At 39.9% G+C, this 22895-nt stretch overlaps 1 protein-coding gene across 1 annotated transcript in view; it reads right to left on the minus strand.

Annotated features, from left to right (window-relative positions):
- Positions 1–22895, minus strand: part of nbeaa (neurobeachin a) — a 449617-nt gene that overhangs the window by 304484 nt on the left and 122238 nt on the right. Inside the window, exons 19-25 of the mRNA XM_078403202.1 lie at positions 21567–21648; positions 14647–14770; positions 13585–13777; positions 9578–10588; positions 6485–6702; positions 2132–2285; positions 341–349 (exon numbers count right to left, since the gene is read on the minus strand). Coding sequence (XP_078259328.1) covers positions 341–349; positions 2132–2285; positions 6485–6702; positions 9578–10588; positions 13585–13777; positions 14647–14770; positions 21567–21648 — 1791 coding nt within the window. The remainder of the gene's footprint in view (positions 1–340; positions 350–2131; positions 2286–6484; positions 6703–9577; positions 10589–13584; positions 13778–14646; positions 14771–21566; positions 21649–22895) is intronic.

Here is a 22895-nt window from a genome sequence, read left to right on the forward strand (position 1 = left end):
GTGGAAGTTTCTCAGAAATTTCAGGAAAATATTTATGCTGAATTACAAGGGTTTTTATGGATCTTTGCTGAGGTAAATAAGAAATAGTCCATGCTGAAATTCAACATGTTTGTTTCCCTTTTCATTGTTGTTTTCATTTATAGTTCCTGCTTCCAAATTTGCAATCTCATGAAGGGGATGAAAAATTATTAATCTATTTGCAGGAATGACATACATACTCCTAACAGTATTTTGGGAACCATTAAAGAATACTATCATATCTGTTCCAATATTAAGTGATTATAAAAACAATACAATGGATTTTCAACTTAATTTAAACTCAACGAGTAGGTGTACTTACCTTAGAACCCTGGGTCATAAGCAAAAATGCAACAAAAAGAAAATGAGAGAATTAATTAATGTAAAAATCATGAATTCTAAAATCATAGTTCTCAATTAATTCAGTCAAAATATAACATAGAATAATCGGAGCAAGAGTAGACATCTCAGCCCGTGCACTTGTTCCGCCATTCAATTCAGTTAATTATCTACTTCACACCAATTTCTTGCTCTGTCACCACACTATTGATGACATTTGTGCGCAGAAAATTGTCTGCTTAAATATTCACAGCAACTTGGCCTCTGCACATTTCTGCACTATAAAATCCCACAGGTTCACCACCCACCTCAGTGAAGAAATTTCCCTCATCTCAGATCCAATTTCTTAATCCTGAGAGTGAGATCCCAGGGACAGTTTCTTCACAGCTGTTATCAGCCAACTGAACAGAGAGTGGTCCAGAGCTACTATCTATCTCAGTGGAGACCCTCGGACTATCTGTGATCGGACTTTACTGGCATTATCTTGCACTCAACGTAATTCACACTATTCCCTTTATCATGTATCTGTGCACTGTGGTTGGCTCAATTGTAATAATCTATTGTCTTTCCGCTGACTGGTTAGCACGCAACAAAGGTTTTTCACTGTATATCGGTACATTTGACAATATGCTAAACTCAAACTCTATCTCAACATCCCATAAAAGACAAACATCCACAAGCATTCAATCTAATTCGCTTCATCAGAATTTTATGATTTGATTAGAATCCCCAAAAAATCAGAATGGAAGCAAATCTCCTTCAATCTTGAAGGCTTGCCTAACAAAGAAAGAAGAAGGACTGAAGAAGGCTCCCAATTATAACATCAGCAATTAAAAACATTTAATTGAAAAGGTCAATATTTGTGCAGAGTTTAAAAAATGAGGTCATTATATTGGAATAAGAAGAATTTGCACGACAGTAGATATCTATTTTGGCAAAATTCCTCAATCTGTTAAAATTCTCGTACAATTGCATTGAAAAACTCTTCACCAGAAGTATTGTGCTCACCTGCTTCAGCACATATTCCGACAACAAGTCAGCTGCCTCTTGAAATGCTCAAGCTCCATCAAATTTATTATGGCCTCTTGGAAACTTACTTCCACAAAGAGAACAGCCTTCCCTATAGTCAGGCCACCTTCACTCTATTCAGCCATCTCTAATCTGCCAGCAAAACCAATTCACACATTCAGCATTTACCAAGGAAAGGTCGGTCGAAGGCTCTTTTCAGAAACAACAACTGTTGCCCTACTGTACTGTCAAAAATCACCCACACCATTCCCTGGCCTCTGCTCTGAGCTTAAAAAATTGACAATAGCCAGGTGCATGACATACATCATTTAAAATAATTAAAACGCCTGAGAATTAAATGAAGTGGTCTTCTCCCTTGGTTAAACTAAAACTAAATTTGCGCACAAATATCTGCATCGCTGACAAAACTAATAAAATTCCCTTTGTTTTTATTCTCGCTAAACTGCTGATCTGCCCATTTTATACTTATATTGAAATAATAACGTTGACTACATCTGTCAGCTGTTCAATACGTAATTTCATATTCTTATCATATGCATATTTCTGCACATCATAACCTGAAAAGAATGGTTTAATTATATATTGGTTAATGCTGTAAAATATGACACAAATATTTAACTTTAATTACTTTCGTTTAATACAATGATATCCACCCAATGCAGAATAAATATTTCATCAAATTTGCAGCACTTCTAAAAGATTGTTGAATTCAATTCAAGTCAAAGACATTGACGGCATTGCTTACCGTGGGGGATGTAGCCGCTGACAACAAAGGCAAAATTCCACCACAAGCAATGATGATGTTGTCTACCATCTGAGAAATGAGGTGAATTGTATTGTGTACAAAAATAATATTCTCATTGCTATTCACAAAATCCATCACCGACTTTGTAGTATGACTGTAACATAAATTATAAAAAAGTTAGTTCTTCATAGTTGCTAGAATGAAGTTACAAAATCACTTGAAAACACTGTAATTGATTAGATTTAACTGGTGAATGAAATCATTGAAGATATGTTTTGGTTACCCAATGAGTTAAGGTAGACAATGGTCCTAAGTGGAATTTTGTGCAGTTTAAGAAGGGATCCCAAAGCTACTGATAACAAAATACAGAGGGCAATTGTTCTAATGCACATCTTTCTAATGTATTTTTGAAGCTTACTTTACTTCTATAACTATCCTGATTATTTTTAATAATAATAATCCATTTGTACAGATCTTAAAAGTATTAATATGTCCTATGACAGAAATACGAAAAGACAAAACAGACTAACGCCAAAGAAAAAAAGGGAGGAATAAGCTTGATCAAAGAAATACATTTCACAAATGTGCTTATAAAACACTAGGTGATAGCAATATTTTGTAGAGGGAATTGACACAGATTAAATCTGGAAGCCAATTATTTAGTGTAGGGAGAGATATTAATCACAAGATGCTTGACAGCATTAATGATGATCAACCTGCCAACCGGGATTATCTCTTCCTAATGCACCAATTTAAACCAAACCACCTTTTCACCTTTAGAGGAACTGCAGATGCTGGTTTACAAAAAAAGATACAAAATGCAACATGAACTTCAGCAGGTCAGGCTGCATCTCTGGAGAACATGGATAAAGCAGTTGATTGGCAGATGGTTGGACAAAGACAAAAAGGATGAGATAAGAATACAAGAGATGTAAATTGTGAACCCATGGGAGGTCAGAAGCCAGAGGAAGGAAAATAGGTGCAAAGGGATGGGGGAGGGGGAAGCGGAGAAATGGGTTCAAATCCAGTTGGGTCCGAGGAAAGAGTGGAGGAAAAAAGGGAGGGGGATGAGGGAGACGAGGCAACACTGCGCTCCCTACACCTTAGGGGTAATTTGGTCAATTGCAATAATTATAATTGTGAACAATTTCAGAGAGGCTGCGCAATTTGCTCTATCAATGAAAGGCATTTATCTTTGGAGTTCTATGTACCGATTACTTTGAAGCACAACACATGTATCTTTCAATGACAACTGTGTAAAGTATTTTCCTGCTTTCTGGCTGGAAGTCATCGAGTCATACAGCGTAGAAACAGGCCCTTCGTCCCAACTTGCCCATATCGACCAACATGGCCAATCTACACTAGCCCCCACAGCCTGCATTTGGCTCAAATCCCCCCAAACCTGCCCTATCCATGTACCTGACTAATTGTTTCTTAAACGTCGCAATAGTCCATGCCTTAACTACCTCCTCTGGCAGCTTGTTCCATACATCCACCATCATTTGTGTGAAACAATTACCCCTGATTCCTATTCACCTTAAACCTATGTCCTCTGAGTCTTGATTCCCCTATGGGCAATAGACTCTATAGTCTACCTGATCTATTCTTCTCATGATTTTAAACACTTTATTAGATCACCCCTCATCTTCCTGCTCTCCAAGGAATAGAGTCCCAGACTGCTCAGACCTTCTAGTCCTGCCAACATCCTCGTAAATCATCTGTGTACCCTTTACAACTTAGCAACATATTTTCTGTAACATGGTGCCCAGAACTGAATGCCATACTCTAAATGCAGCCTCACCAACGTCTTATATAACTGCAACATGACGTCCCAACTTCTATACTCAATACTCTGATTGAAGTATTTAGTTATAGTTTAGGTTTTGAGATAACAGCACAAAAATATGCCCTTGAGCTCACTAAGTCTACACCAACCATCGATCACCCGTTTACACTACATGCTCTTCGACTTATGATGGGGTTATGTTCCGATAAACCCATTGTAAATTGAAAATATTGTGAGTCGAAAATGCATTTAATACACCTAACCAACCAAACATCATAGCCACCTAACCTACGGTTTCGACTGAATGTTTAGTTTAGTTTAGTTTAGAGATACAGCGCGGAAACAGGCCCTTTCGGCCCACCGGGTCCACGCCGACCAGCGATCCCCGCACATTAACACTATCCTATACCCACTAGGGACAATTTTTACATTTTTACCAATCCAATTAACCTACAAACCTTTACGTCTTTGGAGTGTAGGAGGAAACCGAAGATCTCGGAGAAAACCCACGCAGGTCATGGGGAGAACGTACAAAATTCGTGCAGACAGCACCTGTTGTCGGGATCGAATCCGGGTCTCCGGCGCAGCATTTGCTGTAAGGCAGCAACTCTACTGTGCCGAATGTGTATCGCTTTTGCACAATCATAAAGTTGAAACATCGTAAGTCGAAGCATCGTAAGTCAAGGAGCATCTGTAATTCTATGTTATCCCACTTTCGGATCTGCTCCCTAAACATTAGGGGCAATTTTACAGAGGCCAATTAACCTACAAACCCCCACGTCTTTGGGATGTGGAAGTAAACCAGAGCACCTGGAGGTAACCCAGATGGTCACTCCATACAGATGGCAGTCAAAGTCAGGATGAAACCCGGGTCTCTGGCATTGCGAGTCAGCAGCTTTACTAGCTGCAGTACGAAGCCGTCCAACATGAACAGCACAAATACGGTTTCCAATGAATTTTAGTACACATGACTGGTCAGTACCAATTCTAGGAAGTTATGTCCATAGTACATGCCCGACAGATGAACCTCTCCGAGTCATGTTCCTCTACAGGCGTATAAGGTCTCAGTTTTTGGAGGCTTGTAGTTTTCAGGTAAAAATGTATTACGGTATTATGTCCAAGAGTGGGTGTATCATGTTCAAGAGTAGAGAGATGCATACAATTGCTCCAGAGACACAAGTTCCAATCCCATCAGAGTGTGTGGGTAAGTTAAATTCAATTTAAATACTTGTGATTGAATTTGGAATAAAAATCATGAAATAGTTAGTGTTGATAATTTTAAATATATTGGATTTCTATAAAAGCCCATTAAATTCAGTACATTTCAGGGAATGTAATCTTGGTTCTAGCCCGTGTCTCCAGACCCACCAACATGCTTGAGTCTTTAATAAGCTCTGAAATGTACTAACATGGCATTGTTCAGGGATATCAAATGTTGGTCTCGTGCAAAGGTCACATCCCATGAACCGTAAAGAATATTCCCAATGGCAGGTCAATGGATAGATCAATAATTACTATTTTTATTCATTAATTTTCCTCATTTGCATTTGCAACATCTTGGGTGTCTAGTGCGAGCCTCCGTACGAAAGAGGATGTACCCAATACCCACAGGTTTAAAGATTGATAAATTAACATGTCCAGAAGACATTATCACTTGCTGCTGTGACAGGTAAACTGGGGCTCTGGTTGAGATTATGAAATCATCACTGATGTCCACAACTGACTGGCAGAGAGCAAATTTAGTCTCCGTTTTTAAAAAGGGCAGCAGGAAATCACAGTAATTACAGAACTGCAAACCTAACATCACACAGGGAAGTTATTTGAAAAAATACTGAGAGACATGATTAATGATCACCCGAAAGTCAGGAACTAATTAGAGATCTGAAGGGAAACTCTTTCAACCAGAGAATGGTGAGTTCCTGGAATACACTGACAGCATTGAGAAATGTCTCACAAAGTGCTGGAGTAACTCAATAGGCCAAACAACATCTGTGGAGGGAATGGAAAGGTGCCGTTTCAAGTCAGGACCCTTCTCTCCACTGAGTTACTCCAGTACTTCATGTTCTGCTCAAGATTCCAGCATTCACAGTTCCTTATACCTTCTTAAGATGTGACTCAGTGATCTGCGGCATAGAAGGCTCCAGGCCAAGTGCTGCAAGGTGGAATTAATAATTAATACATGTGCAGGAAGGAACTGCAGATGCTGGTTTATACCAAAGATAGACACAAAATGCTGGAGTAACTCAGAGCTTTATGTGTAGAAAGTGAATAAGAAACTGGGATAAAGTAGAACTGGTATGAACAGGTGATCAATGGACTCAGTGGGAAGGGCCTGTTTCCATGCTGTATCTTGAAACTAAACTAAACTTGTTAGTTATTCATTTGCTGTCTGTGTGCCTTTGCTCTAAGTAAATTGGCTGCCACGTTGCTTAAATAACCGTATACTTCAAAAACTAAATCGTTTTAGGCCATGTTAAGAATGCTGAAAGGGTGTGCAATATATCTTCATTCATTTGTATGTAATGTTAAATTGTTCTGCTGCTTTCTATGCAAAATAGTTTCATCACCTCCGCCAAACATGTACATCCGTTTCCAATGCAAAAAGCAGATCCGTCAGCAGGCGTTGATGCATTGGAGACCACTTAAATTCAGGGATGCGAAACATTGTGGTGCGTGGCCCTGGACTAAACTGCCGGCGCTGTTCCTCGGTCATCGGCATTCCTCGGAAACCCAGATCCACACGTAGATCCCTTTCTTGTAATCCACTTCCTCGCCCTTGAACAGCCTTTAATTAAAGAAATATTATTATTTTTTAAAATCTTCAGAGCTTTGTTTACTATCCATCCTATTAGCCAATGAGATACAAAAGACAAATATTTAAATTCTAATTTTTATTTTCTATTTGGTTATTAAAAATAAACAGTGAAGAGGAGCAGTGACAGTGGCTACTTATTTTCATGGAAGGTTTTATTATAGCAAGAAAAATTGAAAGCCACAATTTGTACATATTACAATCCAAAATATGTAACAGTGAAGAAAACTTTGCAATAAATCAGACCTTGTTATCAGCATTCATTTGATATAAAGTATAAAATTAAAGACAAAAGCACTGAAACTGCAAAATCTATTTCATAGCACACATTTATATTCTTTTCAACTAACATAACATAAAGGCACAAGGAACTGCAGATGCTGCAATCTTGAGCAAAACACAAAGTAACTCAGCAGGTCAGGCAGCTTCTGTGGAGGGAATGGACAGGCAACATTTCGGGTCGGGACCCTTCCTGGGGGAGGGGGGGGGGGGAGCAGGAAAAGAAGGATAAATCCCCAGGGCCTGATGAAGGCAGATAAATCCCCAAGGCCTGATGGTCTGCATCCCAGAGTACTCAAAGAGGTAGAAATCGTGGATGCATTGGTGATCATTTTCCAATGTTCTATAGTCTCTTGATCAGTTCCTGTGGACTGGAGGGTAGCTAATGTAACCCCACTTTTTAAGAAAGGAGGGAGAGAGATAACAGGGAATTATGTCAGTTAGCCTGACATCGGTAGTGGGGAAGATGCCTGCGTCGATCATTAAAGATGTAATAGCAGCGCATTTAGAAAGCAGTGACAGGATTGGTCAAAATCAGCATGGATTTATGAAGCGGAAATCATGCTTGACTAATCTTGACTAATTTTTTGAGGATGTAACAAGTAGAATGGATAAGGGAGAGCCAGTGGATGTGGTGTATCTTTCCCCAGTGTTTGCCCACCGTAAATTGGAGGAACAGCACCACATATTTCGCTTGGGCAGCGTACAGCCCAGCAGTATGAACAATGACTTCTCTAACTTTAGATAGTTCCTTGACAGTTCTCCCACTGTCTTCGTGTCTCCACCTACATCCTTTCTTTGTCCCGCCTCCCCCGACATCAGTCTGAAGGTCTCGACCCGAAACGTCACCCATTCCTTCGCTCCAAGATGCTGCCTGACCTGCTGAGTTACTCCAGCATTTTGTGATACCTGCCTACAGACAGGAAGTGACACAGCTGGCGCCCTGGTGCCATCACATCAACCTGGAGCTCAATGCTCTAAAGAGTGGAATTGATTGTAAACTTGATTGTAGACTTTAGGAGAGCTCCCCCTCCCCTCCCCCACTCACCATCAACAACACCACAGTCACATCCGTGGAGTCATTTGTTCCCTAGGACCATCATTTCTAGGGACTTTAAATGGGAGGCCACCATGGACTCCACAGTCAAAAAGGCCCAACAGAGGATGTACTTCCTGCAGCAGCTGAGAAAACACAATCTGCCACAGGCAATGATGGTCCAGTTTTATACTGCCATCATTGAGTCTGTCCTCACCTTCTCCATCGTGGTCTGGTTTGGCTCAGCCACCAAGCACGACATCCGGAGGCTGCAGCGCATCGTTCGATCAGCCGAGAAGGTTGTTGGCTGCAACCTTCCCCCCATCGACAAACTGCACGCTGCAAGGGCCAGGAAGTGAGTGGGTAAGATCATCTCTGACCCCTCTCACCCTGGCCACAAACTCTGAAGCACTTCCCTCTGGAAGGAGCCTCCGGTCTGTCACAGCCGCCACAGCCAGACATAAATACAGCTTTTTTTCCACGAGCAGTAGCTTTACTGAACAACCAAGTCTGTAGCCTCCTTTTGCTCTGGTATTTTATTTCATTCCTCACATGTTTAAATTATAATGTTTTTTTCTTAATTCTTTCCTGTATATCATGTTGTTACTTGCGAGCAAAGCACCAAGGCAAATTCCTTGTATGTATACATACTTAGTTAATAAAATTTATTCAATTCAATTAAATTCAATTTTAGTTAATGTTTTTGTCACGCTACAGAAACTGCAATTAGATTTTTTAAATTTTAAATACAATGCAAGGAGTGGATGTTCTGAAATCTGGCAAGTTTAATTAGACACCTCAGATAATGACAAGTCTTCACCATATATGAATTAATTAAGTTAACACAATTATTTATTTCACATCACTGCACACTGAACAGTATAGCCTTTGGATTGGTTGTTTGCCTTAATGCACAACATGGGGAAAGCAAAATGTGAATACTATACAGTTGATATCAATTGCCATCAGGGTTGCTTTTGGAAATAAAAGGTCCAGATCTTGCAGACACAGGCAGGATTCACAGGACTTGAATCTTCTCAATGTGATGAGCAAGAGAGGTGACTCTCCATATCCAAGAGGCATTCTGCACAGTGGGCAGAATTCCAGCAGCAAGTTGGTCTCAAGCTGCATCGTGACTTCCTGACTCTTTTCACAATGCCACGACCGATGAAGGCAGGCAATTTTGGATGTCATGAAAATATTATTTTGATTATAAACACTGCAGGTGACATGACAAAAGATTGAAACACGCACTACTGATCCATCGAAGGAATAGAGGTGTACACATTTCTGACAAATAAGTTATATGGTTCAGTCTGAAGAAGGGTTTCGACCCGAAACGTCACCCATTCCTTCTCTCCTGAGATGCTGCCTGACCCGCTGAGTTACTCCAGCTTTTTGTGATACCTTCGATTTGTACCGGCATCTGCAGTTATTTTCCTGCATATATTAATTATAAATTGTATTAAAATTGTTATAAAACATCTATAATTAATAAGAGGAGATAGGAATAGGATTATTTTTGAATCATACCTGGGTTGTTGCAGTGGTTTGAATCTTTTTAATTTCTTTCCCTGCTTCTTTTCCATCATCTGATTTGTCAGTGTCAGATATTGTGCTGGAAGCATCTAAATTACCAACAGACTTTTTCAAAGATAGTTCTGAATCAATTGGTGGACCAATCATTTCAGCGTATACTTTTGGAACAATTCCTTCTGCTTCAGTCAAGATACACATTTCTTCCAGATTGGTTGAGATTTTAAAATTCTTATCTTCAGTTTTAGGTTTTGGACTAGTATTGTCCGAATTACTTGTCATGTGAGCCAACAGCCCCAGGTCATCGGTTGCACTAGTGTGAATTGGATTCTCTGATACATTTGCAACAGAAAGATTATCAGCAGATGGCAGTTCAGGCAATAGCTTTTCTTGGTGGTTTGTTGCTTTATCAAAACTAAATGAGGCACAATTAACAGGCTCATCATCTTTTTCATCTACTAAAGATATCAAAGGACCACTGTCTCTTTGTTCCCTTTGTTGTGACATGGAGCTGCTGGTAATATTGCTCTGAAGTTTCTCAACAGCAGAGGTATACACGTTGTCCAACAGTGATTCTACTTCCACCAGATTACAACTCTCTGCAGCTACCAACGTCTCAGGAGACAGATCCAGATCATCCAGCTTCACTTCAGTGGCATCTACCTTTTCAGCTTTGATATCCACCAAGAGATCATGAACCTCCACATGAACTCCAGCTGTTGATCTGCCTGAACTATCTGCTCCATTACCAGACACTCTTGCTTCAACTAAGAGATTTTTAGAGTCTGTATTGACAGGGTAGTCTGTTTCACTCTCTGGGCTCTGAATCTGGCAAGCATCTTCGATTTCTCTGATCTCTATGCCTCCTTTAGATCCAACTGCTTGAGATGACAAGCCGGAGATTGTACTAACGCTTCCTTTTTTCCCTTTTTTAATGTTTTCTTCTTCTTGTCTTTGATATTCTTCATACATCTTGGCCAAATATTCTTTGTGAGCTTCATAGGTGACCTTCAGAAATAGATAAGTCAATTACAATCTATTGTAGTTAAGAGATATCTAAAGCTTTAAAGTCTTTCACACTAAGTTAAAACAAAACAATTTGCTTGTATGAGATACAATAAAATCCCCCACAAAGCACGGTTTTGGAGGATTCATTTGCAAAAAAACACTGGTTTTAAAAGAAAATAACAGAAAAAAAATCAATTGGAGCTAAGAAATTACCATTATCAGGTTGGGAAGCTGTGAATTATGGGGTGCCAAAAAAGGTCATTCTGAAAGTCCAGCAGTTTATAGTCGATTGCAATGATTTGGATGATGGCATGCAATACAACTATCCAAATTAGCCAATGATACAAATCTAGGTGGCAGTGTGGGCTGCAAGAAAGACACAGAAAAGTGTCCACTAAATGGACAAGGCCATAGAAGATGGAAAATAATGTGAGGTTCTTGACACTAATAGAAAAAAATAGAATATTTTTAAAGGTGAGTACAAAGCTGGTGGTTCAAAAGACCCGGTTGCTCTTGTGCATGGAAAGTAGTTCAGTGGATTTTATTGAAAGAGTATGCAAGTGGAAGAGGCCTCTCCAATTATTTTAACCCCTGGTTGGACCACATCTGAATATTGTGCACTGGTCAGGTCTCGCACAGGCATGAGAGGCTGAATTATCTAATCCTGATACTATTTCTATGTTTTTACATAAAAAAGTAATATCATAAAGTTGCTGTCAAATTATAAATGACCAAAGATAATACAACTGAGACAAAAGTTAATATATATACTTATTAGGTTGTTTTATGCAATGTACTTATTGACAAATCTGATTTCAAAATGTTTCCTTCATTTAAAAATAATTCTAATAGCATAGTTTAAAAAATGGTGCAGTGAAGTTCTAATTAGTTAGAACTAGCGATTAATCCAATTGTCATCGATATCTACAGGAGATCTTGTTCATGTGTGTAACATTCAACAATACATTGAAACTTCTCTGAAGATGAGGCATTAATTACAATTAGTTTTGGATAACAGCAGGATAGTTTCAAAGGCTCAATTTCTGAGAATTAAGAGAGAATATTGAAGTGAGCTCAGTAAAAAAGATTAAATTTATTGCTCACACCTTGGAAGAAATTCTCACTGTTTGAGTTAGATTGATAGCAGCTGTTTATGAATTGATGTTAAATTATGACATTTAAATAACTAAGTAAAACAATTAATTATGGTTGGAACAAATGTCCGTATCTTTCTATACATCCCACAAATCATCAAATAAATACCACAATCATTGAGTATACACTGATATTCCAATTTATTGAATATTCCAGAAGATAAATAAGATTAATTCATACTACCTTCCTTAATTTGCAATTAGCTATCTTTCATTGCAATAGGGTTTTAAATTTTCGTTCTAATTTCTCACTTCACCCGCCGTACAATGCTAGAAAAGAATTAGCCACTAACTCCAAGTAAGCAGGGAATGTTAGAATTTAATCAGTATAAATCTTTATGTAACACGCCATAACCAGTTGGTTCAATGGCATGCCATTGCACCTGCACTGATCCTGCAGGTGAGAAAATGTCATGAAAATGTCAAAGATTTAATAAATCATCTTGTATCATATATTTCCAGTGTAATGCATTCACAAATCCCAATCTAATATAGCAGTACTTTGCAGAAAGTTATTGGTCACATTCTTTCTGGTAAATGGCAGCTGCTCCACTGCGAATTGCTGGCATTTAACTGGGTAACTGCAAGAAAGCACAGACCTTCAGCATATGACTGTCCAAATGCAGAAATCAATGGTTCGATGGTACTTTATTGTCACATGCACCTAGATACAGTGAAAACCCTTTTTTACACACAGTTCAGTAAAAATCTTACCATACACAATCTCAATCACAGGACAAGTCACAACCCGGACACTCCCTCTTCTCCCCTCTCCCATCAAGCAAGAGGTACAGAAGTGTTAAAACATACACCTCCAGATTCAGGGACAGTTTCTTCCCAACTGTTATCAGGCAACTGAATCGTCCTATCACTAACTAGAGAGCAGTCTTGAGCCACTATCTACCTCATTGGAGACCCTCAGACTATCTTTGATCAGACTTTGCTGGACTTTATCTTGCATTAAACGTTATTCACATTATTCCCATTATCATGTATCTGTACACTGTGGATGGCCCAATTGTAATTATGTATTGCCTTTCCACTGACTGGTTAGCAAGCAACAAAAGCTTTGAGTAGAATAAACTTAACTCAAACTCAATCATACTTAAGTACAAAAAAAATCCAAACCCGCCCCAGGGAATCTGCTGATGGCTCATCATACCCCATGTTAGGTCTGACAATTATTTTGTGAGCGGGACTTTTGTAAAGTCAGCCTCATTATTGGAATTTTGTTTCTGGCCTGTCCATATGATCAAAGCCTAAGCACAATATAGAGCTTTAGCAACTGGCTTCATGAACCACTGAGGAAAATTAATCAGTATTACCGATAACTAAATAAATCAAAGCCAACAGTGTGAATGTATTGACAATTTCCTAGAGGACATATTTCAACACTGCCTGTTATATTTATTTTATTTTTATTAATCCACTTTGGAGATTCAATGGAGATTTGACAACTGCAAAGAGAAAATGTTAGAATGGGATGTTACTTTGTTTTAATTATTTATGTTTTTTTCACTGTTTAATTATTTTTTAACATTTCTGAGCATCTTTAATGTATCGAGCTTTGGGTAGCAGATTGCGCTTGGTAGCAATTTCAGCCTAATGGGTCTAAATCAGATTAAAGAGAAAAATTTTTTTTTTAAATTGATTCCTGTTCTAATGAAGACAAGACTTCGAGATTCACCTCTCCTGCAACTTTTATTATTTAACTGATGATGATGATGATGATGATGATGACGACAACAAACTGCACTTTATAAAAGAATCTAAACTGATGTATATTTTAGTTACAACTGACATTAACCACTGAGGTAAAATCTATGAGTGAACAAACCCTACCTTGGAATGTGCTATTGACAGAGTATCGACCCAAACACGCCAGCCTCCCCACTCATATTTAATGGCATGGTATAGAAGGATGCGGAAAATGTTATACACCATCTCAGTAATTTTCTGTTCATCTGAACACTTTGGATTTATATATCCAAGGGAGAACATCCAGTCTTGCCAGACTGAACACTGCAAGAGGCATCTGAAAAAAAACATAAAATGAGCACCATGAGAAAAAAATTGTCAACAAAATAAGTGGCCCACAGGATGTTACGTTATCAGCACGTTTAGCTCACACAAGCAATTAAGTTGTTACATATAAGAAAATAATATCTTTTGGATTACAACAAATTTCACCTATAAGTATGTCTTGAAGTTTAACACGTGTGGGCAGTAAATAAATCTTTCAGACGTTCTGCTTCAACTTCAGATGTTCTGCTTCAGCAATTAAAACACTTTTTAGTGTTTTAATAAAGCACTGGGAAAAAATTACCTTGCTTAACTTTAATAATATTGTTGAACTATCTACAAAATTGATTGAAATAATAACAGAAACAATATACGATAACTTTTTATGAAACTATAAATATAGGCAGTGCTTTTTTTGTGACGTTACATCATTATTACCTTTTCCGGCCATGTGACACGTATGTTTATTAATTGTACATACCGGCACCTTTTTTGTCTACAATACCGCAATACAGGCATCAATGTTTCCTAGGTATTACTTTTTGTATATTCTTTTATTTCTATTGTGTGCCTATGACAAGTAGAAATACATAACGTGTGACACAGAAACAGACTACCTAACACACCCAGTCCATGTTGTTACTTCATGGCAGGGAAATGCAGAATTAATAGAAACAGAAAGTAAAAGTGACCAACAAAATATGGAAAACATGAAATATTGAAAAATATATCATATTTATTCCTAACAAAAAATGCTGGAAATCATACAAAATCCACATAAATTATTCTCTGGATAGCTATAACAGTTTGTTTCTCATGCAAGCACTTGAAATATACATGTCAGAGATAGAAGTAAGCGTGTATCCATAGATGGTAGCATACCTTCTATTTTCCCGGCTATTACTGAACAGTTTTATCATATCTGATAAAAACAGTCGCCGAACTTCCATCAGTTCATTGCTTGGGGTTGAATTCTTCAACAAAGTGGCAACTACCTTGAGAATCACTAAAAAAAAGGATGTTAGAAGTTGGAGATGAAATTGCAAGCATATAAATAATCAGGAGATGATATACACCTGCTTGAAATGGACAAGCATTGAGCAGAATGTACATCCAGAGAAGGAATCTGCATGTGCTGTATCATTTGAGGTTGGACCCAATTTATAATGGATCAGTGGCCTGCATCAGGTAAAATAAAGTACTCTGCAGGTCAGGCAGTATCACTGGATGGAATGAATAAGAAAGAAAGTCCCTTCTTTACACTTTGTTACTGAAGACTTTTAAGTAATGGAATCTGAAGAAGGTCCTGAATCAAAATGTCATCTATTCATTCCCTTCATAGATGCTACCTGATTCATGGAGTTCATCCAGCACTTTGTGTTGTGCTCCAAGCTTGTAGCATCTGCAGTTCCTTTTGTCTCTAACAAAACATCACAATGTTATAAGCAGAACTCCCTATCCTTTCACCTGAAAACAACTAAGGATCTTCTCTAATAATGCTGGAGCAAAGACAAAACCGGTGAGAGGAGTAATAATGAACCTGATCTCCAGTATCATTTGCAGCAAAAAATTAATTTCATTAGTTTTTAGTTTCCTTCACCTGTGCACTGCAATCTGCATTGTTGTCTTAAGTTTTCTATGAACCACTTACCAGAAATAAGGACCTACAAACACTACCCAGAAAACACAAAAGCTGAAAAAACATAACCCATACATTGTTGAATCCAGCACATCTTATAAGAGGCAAGACAAAGGCAGTTTAACAATTAGAATGCAACAGCCGGATCAAGAATGAACACTTTCATTGGTTGAGGAAATTTTTAAATTATGCTCATACCTCGGCTAATCTGCATTTGCAACTCTCAGCTTATTGATTATATATTTAACTGTGTGTCATTGCATTAAGTTGCAGAATGTACGAATTTCATTGTTCTATGGCCGGTACATATGCAGACCTCCCAACATTTGATTTTACAAATTCATAATTTTGATGTCCAAAATTCAGAATTTTACATTAAAATTCATAATATGGCGCTTAATGCAACTTTTCAGTTTAAAAAAAAGTATGCACGCTAAATGCGCATACGCGTTCCGTGACATTCATGTGTGAAAAACGACTATTATTTCCAACAGTCTGTAGTTCTTGGACTACATGTATAATGTCAGGCCTATCATGAGTATATTCTGCTATTTATTGAAAGGTTATTGAACAGAGATACTTTTTGCAACACCAAGAAAAAATTGTTTTGTTTTGTTTTTTCTATTTTGCTTTTTCCTTACACATCCCAATTCTCTTGGTATTGAATAAAAGAACAATGGTCATAAAATGTATGACTAACTTATGAAGGAAAAGTTGTTATATGCGACTCGACTAAGCATACGGAACTACTTGTTGAAGTAAATTCACACATTAATTGATAATCAGCCCAAAAAGATGGTAATTGGTTTTGCTGTGTTTTATATTTTAACCCCATCTTAATTAATTAATATAGTTATATAATCTTGCACAAATTTAATATTTACTCATTACAGTTCCACCACTGATTTTCTGACACTCTTGGTTCCAGAGCTTTGCTGGTTTATCCAGCCGGCCAAGGAAGTCGGCTATGGGGATAGATGTGCTGGCTCCAGCTGGGCTGGAGTTCCAGAGCCCCGGCCGCAGGTTGCAAATTCAACCCACCAATCGGCCATGGAAATCCCGATGAGGTCGAGATTGGCTGCCTTGCCCAGCCTAGGTGCCACATTTTCGGGGAGACTTCCAGGGTGCGGGGTATTTCTCGCGGAACCCTTAGCGACCTCTAGCGGCCGAATTGACAAATTGCAATTACCGAATGTTTTGTAGAAAAATGTGAGGCGAAATCCGAATGGAGGAAATGAAATAAGAAAGCGGAAATTTTCCGCCAAATTCGGAAGGGTTGGGAGGGATGCATATGACAATTAAACACTCTTGACTCTCTTACCCACTCTCAATTATGTCAAGACTCTTTGGCTTGATGTCACATCATCAACCAAGCATAACGTCAAGCATAACCAACCCAACCAAACTGATAACCATGCCCTAACTGAAAGTCTCACTCATACATTGCCATGTCCCCTAATGGCTCTCAGTGATCCCTCAACCCTCTAACCTTAATTATCTATATATTACTAACACTCTCATCATGTATGTATGTATGTATGTATGTATGTATGTATGTATGTATGTATGTATGTATGTATGTATGTATGTATGTATGTATGAATAATGTAAGAAAATAACTGCAGATGCTGGTACAAATCAAAGGTATTTATTCACAAAATGCTGGAGTAACTCAGCAGATCAGGCAGCATCTCAGGAGAGAAGGAATGGGTGATGTTTCGGGTCAAGACCCTTCTTCAGACATGTATGTATGTATGTCCCGAACTCCAGCCAAAACGGTACATGAAAGCACAACAATTTTAGGGTCACCTTACTCACCATTCGCCTGTGGTGTGCAGTATCAAGGTTTGTTCAAATTGTTGCGCTCTCGTGTACCATTTTAGCTGTATTTCGGGAAAATGAATATATATATATACAAGATGAGATCGCCATTTTGATCTAATACTTCCGTGTTCGGCTTCACAATGGGAACCCAACGGGTCATATATGAGATCGCCAATTTGAGATAGCCATTTTGATCTAATATGGCATCACAAAGGGGGTGGGTTGCTGGGCCCGGCGGCGGCGTGCCTGTGCAGCAGCACCGGGAGGACCGGCACCCATCCCGGCGGGCCCCGCGCCTGACCTTCCTCCTGTGGTGCAGCGCGGCAGCAGAGAAAAGGTCAAAGAAGATGTCTACCAGCAGGACAAACATGGGGCAGCGCATTTCAGTCGCTCTCCTACTGCTGGCCGCTGCGATGGCAGCACGGGGCCGGAGTGAGTGGCTCCCTCTCTCCATTCTTTCCCCCCCTTGTCCGTCCCTGGCCCCGGAGGAGACTCCCCGGCCGCCACAGCTTTGGATATACCCTGTGATCTTGCTGTGCGCTCTTGGAGTGGTGGAGGGGAGGGTGCTCGACCAATGCAGGAGAGGTTTGGAGCCGATTGAGGCTGTGGTTGAAATGCAAAGGTTATTTAAGTATAAACCGTGGGATCTTGCTGTGCATTGCAGGGGAGGGGGATGTGGGGGGGGGGTTGACATATTCTGGGGGACGGGCAGGGTGCTAGACCAATGCAGAAGGGGTTAGGAACCCAACAGGTCCAGGGGTCGTCGAGTAATCTTTGAAAGTGCATCACTATAATCCAGGTCAGAATTACTAACCCATCTGATCTTCCCCAGCCCTGCCAGGAGGTCTAATCACGCACGTTTGCTCACTTGTGCAACAATTCTTGCTCCACACCCACATCCACTTTGCTTCACGATAGCCAGCTAGGCAGTCAGATGCTTCGATCTACATTCAGCCATTCCCCCCTCTTGATAAGAGAATAAATATGTATATTTTTAAAATGTGATGAATAGTTCTGCCTTCACCTCCTTTACAATCAATGCCACCAATTGCCACCACCTTTACAATCAATAAAATCCACTGGCACCATGTTTACAATCTACTGCCACATTCAATGTCAGCTATTAATAAACACTTTATCTATCTATCTTGCTATTTTCTGGGATGTGTACAAATGTATGACTAGCTCCCTCTTTTGCTCGATATTTAAGCACCACACTATCCCAGGACAAAGCAGACTGCATGGTTGATATACTGTCCACCACCTTTATTCCTGCCAACTCTGCAGTTACTAACTCTACCATCTAGAAGAACAGAAGTAGCAGCCACATGAGAACACCACTTGAAAATCAATAAAGTGCAGGTACTTGAAATCTGAAATAAAGAAAGAAAATGCTGAAAATATCCAGGGAGGATCTGTGCAAGGCGAAACGGAGTAAAGGTTTCAGTTCAAACGCCCCTAATAATGCCTGCGGAGGTAAGTTGCTCTAAAGGAATAGATAATCTGGGAAGCATTTGAAATCTCATTTTTTAGAGTTTACTTTAGGCTTTAGAGATACAACATGAAACAGGCTCTTTGGCCCACTGAGTCCGCACCGACCTGCAATCACCCCGTATAATAACACTATCCTACACAGTCGGGACAATTTACAATTTTTACTGAAACCAAGTAACCTACAAAGCTGTACATCTTTGGAGTGTGGGTTCCAGGGTCACAGGGAGAACGTACAAAATCTGTACAGCACCCGTGATCAGGATCAAACCCAGGTCTCTGGCACCACAAGGCAACAGCTCTACTGTTATGCCAAATATGCAGCCCCCTCTTTCTGCCATTCTTAAGATTAAAGTTGATATTAAGAAATTTAGTGCAAGCCTATCTCAATGTAATAATGATGTTAGATTTTAAATGCCGTTGATGGTTTTAAAATGGACACTGTCTCGAGCTAAGATTCACAAAATAGATATCAACGTGTTAACTAGAACATGTTATTCTTTGGCTTAATGTGGCAAAATTCCAGCTGGCAATAAGGACAGCTGCCTGCAGCCCTGCAACAGCTTGGAAATCCATATGCAGTCTGCACGCCTGCAGTGCATGCAGATGGAGTGCAGTGTGTTAAATCTCAAGCTCATATCAGGCCTAATAGAAGGCCACATATAGATAGGTCTGACACAAAGTGCTGGAGTACCTCAGTGGGTCAGCCACATCTATGGAGGGAATGGACAGGCCACGTTTCAGTCCCGACCCGAAACATCACCGATCCATGCTGCCTGACCTGCTGAGTTACTCCAGCACTTTGCATCTTTTTAAAAATCAGCATCTGCAGTTCCTTGTGTTGACAAATTGCACAGATTGGGAATGGGGTGGAGAATGAAAGAGATAGGCAACTGGGAACTCAGGGTAAATTCACAGGCTCCGTTTTCAGAATGTCATGTGCACACTGATTGACATCCTTTTTCCTGGCGCAAGGGCGACAACATACCATCCCAGTGTCTTACCCGTTGCGGTGGAAATCCGAACTGCGCCCCTGACTAAAGAGTCCCCTATCATTACCTCTTGAGAAACCACATAAACTCTCACTTACTCTTTGACCCTCCATGCCATATAACAGAGCCAGTCGTGGTGCTCCTGTTGCTTTCCCCTGAGAGATCATCTCCCCTAATAGTATCACAGTGTGTGTAGGAAAAATCTGCAGATGCTAGTTTAAATCGAAGGTAGACACAAAATGCTAGAGTGGGGATAAATGGGTCCCTTTCAGAATGGCAGGCAGTGACTAGTGGGATACCGCAAGGCTCGGTGCTGGGACCGCAGCTATTTACAACATACATTCATGACTTGAATGAAGGGATTAAAAGTACCATTAGCAAATTTGCAGATGATACAAAGCTGGGTGGTAGTGTGAACTGTGAGGAAGATGCTATGTGGTTGCAGGGTGACTTGGACAGGTTGTGTGAGTGGGCGGATGCATGGCAGATGCAGTTTAATGTAGATAAGTGTGAGGTTATCCACTTTGGTGGTAAGAATAGGAAGGCAGATTATTATCTGAATGGTGTCAAGTTAGGAAAAGGGGACGTACAACGAGATCTGGGTGTCCTAGTGCATCAGTCACTGAAAGGAAGCATGCAGGTACAGCAGGCAGTGAAGAAAGCCAATGCAATGTTGGCCTTCATAACAAGAGGAGCTGTATAGAAGCAAAGAGGTCTTTCTGCAGTTGTACAGGGCCCTAGTGAGACCGCACCTGGAGTACTGTGTGCAGTTTTGGTCTCCAAATTTGAGGAAGGATATTCTTGCTATTGAGGACATGCAGCGTAGGTTTACTAGGTTAATTCCCGGAATGGCAGGACTGTCATATGTTGAAAGACTGGAGCAACTGGGCTTATATACACTGGAATTTAGAAGGATGAGAGGGGATCTTATCGAAACATATAAGATTAATAAGGGGTTGGACACGTTAGAGGCAGGAAACATGTTTCCAATGTTGGGGGAGTCCAGAACCAGGGGCCACAGTTTAAGAATAAGGGGTAGGCCATTTAGAACGGAGATGAGGAAAATCTTTTTCAGTCAGAGAGTTGTAAATCTGTGGAATTCTCTGCCTCAGAAGGTAGTGGAGGCCAATTCTCTGAATGCATTCAAGAGAGAGCTAGATAGAGCTCTTAAGGATAGTGGAGTCAGGGAGTATGGGGAGAAGGCAGGAACGGGGTACTGATTAAGAATGATCAGCCATGATCATATTGAATGGTGGTACTGGCTCGAAGGGCCGAATGGCCTACTGCACCTATTGTCTATTGTCTATTGTAACTCAGCAGGACAGGCAGCATCTCTGGAGAGAAGGAATGGGTGACGTTTCAGGTCAAGACGTCAATTTAAGGGTCTCAACCCGAAACGTCGCCCATTCCTTCTCGCCAGAGATGCTGCCTATCCCGCTGAGTTAATCCAGCATTTGTGTCTAGTATCACAGGCAGTATACCTGTATTTGTTTGAGATGGAAGCAACTACAGGAATCTCCTGGACTATCTGCTTGCAGCTCCTGGCAATCACTCATGGCTCAACTTTTGGTGTGACCATATCTCTAATGATCTTACCCTTTCAACTGCTTTCTTTATGCTTCCTCAGAATCCAAATGACACTGTGGTCAGAGAGGTGTTGCAACTGGACACAATCCTGCAGACCAAGTTGTCAGGGCACTGTTGTCCACCCTGATCTCCCACATCTCGCAAGAGAAGTTATCACTACCTAAGTAGTGTTCCCTTTTATTTAATTTCCCAGATCCATTGCTTCGCAACACACCAGAAATACCTCCAATGGATGACACCAACTGATGTAAAGAAATATGTCAACCTACTTGGATTTTGAATCTTTACTGCTGAGTCTGGTTCCAGATGAGGCTTGTGAACAACTTGAGTGCACACTTGTTCAGTTAAAATCTATATAAAAATAAAATTGAAAGATATGAAGCTTATTTTTTCACAGTAATGATTAAGGCTTTGTACACGAGAGCTTGAATGAGTGCAGAGAAGTTTTAAAAGATTATAGCTGGACTTGGGTGAGGTTGGGCAGACTTTATTCCTTGGAGCACAGGAGGCTGAGAGATGATCTTATAGACGCGTATAAAATAATGAGAGGAATAGACTGGGTGAATGCACAGTGTCCTTTACACACACTAGGGGAATCAAGAACAGGAGGACATAGGTTTAAAGTGAGAGAGACAGGATTTAATAGGAAGACGAGGGGCAACCTTTTTCACTCAGAGGGTGGGGAGTACATGGAACAAAATGCCGGAGAACATAGTTGAGGCAGGTACTATAACATTTAAAAGAAACACAGACAGGCAAATGGATAAGAAAGATTTAGACAAATAGGGTGTCAGAGAGAATGGGGTTAGATAGATCAGTCATGATAGAATGGCAGAGTAGACTTGATAGGCCGAATGCCCAGATTCTACTCCTATCACTTATGATCTTATGAAATAGGAGCCAAAGTGGGCAAGAGCCACTAACTTATTTGGGACGTCATTGCTCGGCATGGGCGAGCTGGACTAAAAGGTCTGTTTCCATGCTGTATAACTTAATGTTCAAGAATCCACCATTGTGTTCTTATAGATTGTATTCTATAACTGTGTACCAAAATTTGAGAAGTGAATAATACTGAGGATATTCACACTCACCATTGATATGAAAGAAATTTGACAGCAGGATCTTGATCTTGATCATGTGTGTTGTTAAGGTTGCTATCAATCTAGCATAAAATTCTAGAAATACTGAATAGATTAGGCCACATGTTTAGGAAGAGAAGTAGTTAGCATTTCAGACCATCTGAAGGGACTTCAATCTGAAATATTAACCCTATTTCTCTTCCCACAGACAAGGCATGACCTGCTGAGTATTTCCACATTTTTCTGTTTTAATTCTGATTTTCAGCATTCTGTTTTTGGTTTAGGTTTATTCTTGTCACACGTACAGAGGTACAGTGAAAAGCTTTGTTGTACATGCTATCCAAACAGATCAGTTAAACATACATAAATACAATCATCAAACTCAAATACAATAGATAGAGTAAAGGGGAAGATAAAGTGCAGAATATAGGTCTCACCATTGTGGCCCTCAGTTCCTTAGACAAAGTTCAATGTCAACGGGGGAGAGAGGAATCGGACAGTACCCTAGCTTATGGAAGG

Source organism: Rhinoraja longicauda, chromosome 7, assembly GCF_053455715.1.
Source record: "Rhinoraja longicauda isolate Sanriku21f chromosome 7, sRhiLon1.1, whole genome shotgun sequence".
In the NCBI taxonomy this organism is placed as follows: Eukaryota; Metazoa; Chordata; class Chondrichthyes; order Rajiformes; family Arhynchobatidae; genus Rhinoraja; species Rhinoraja longicauda.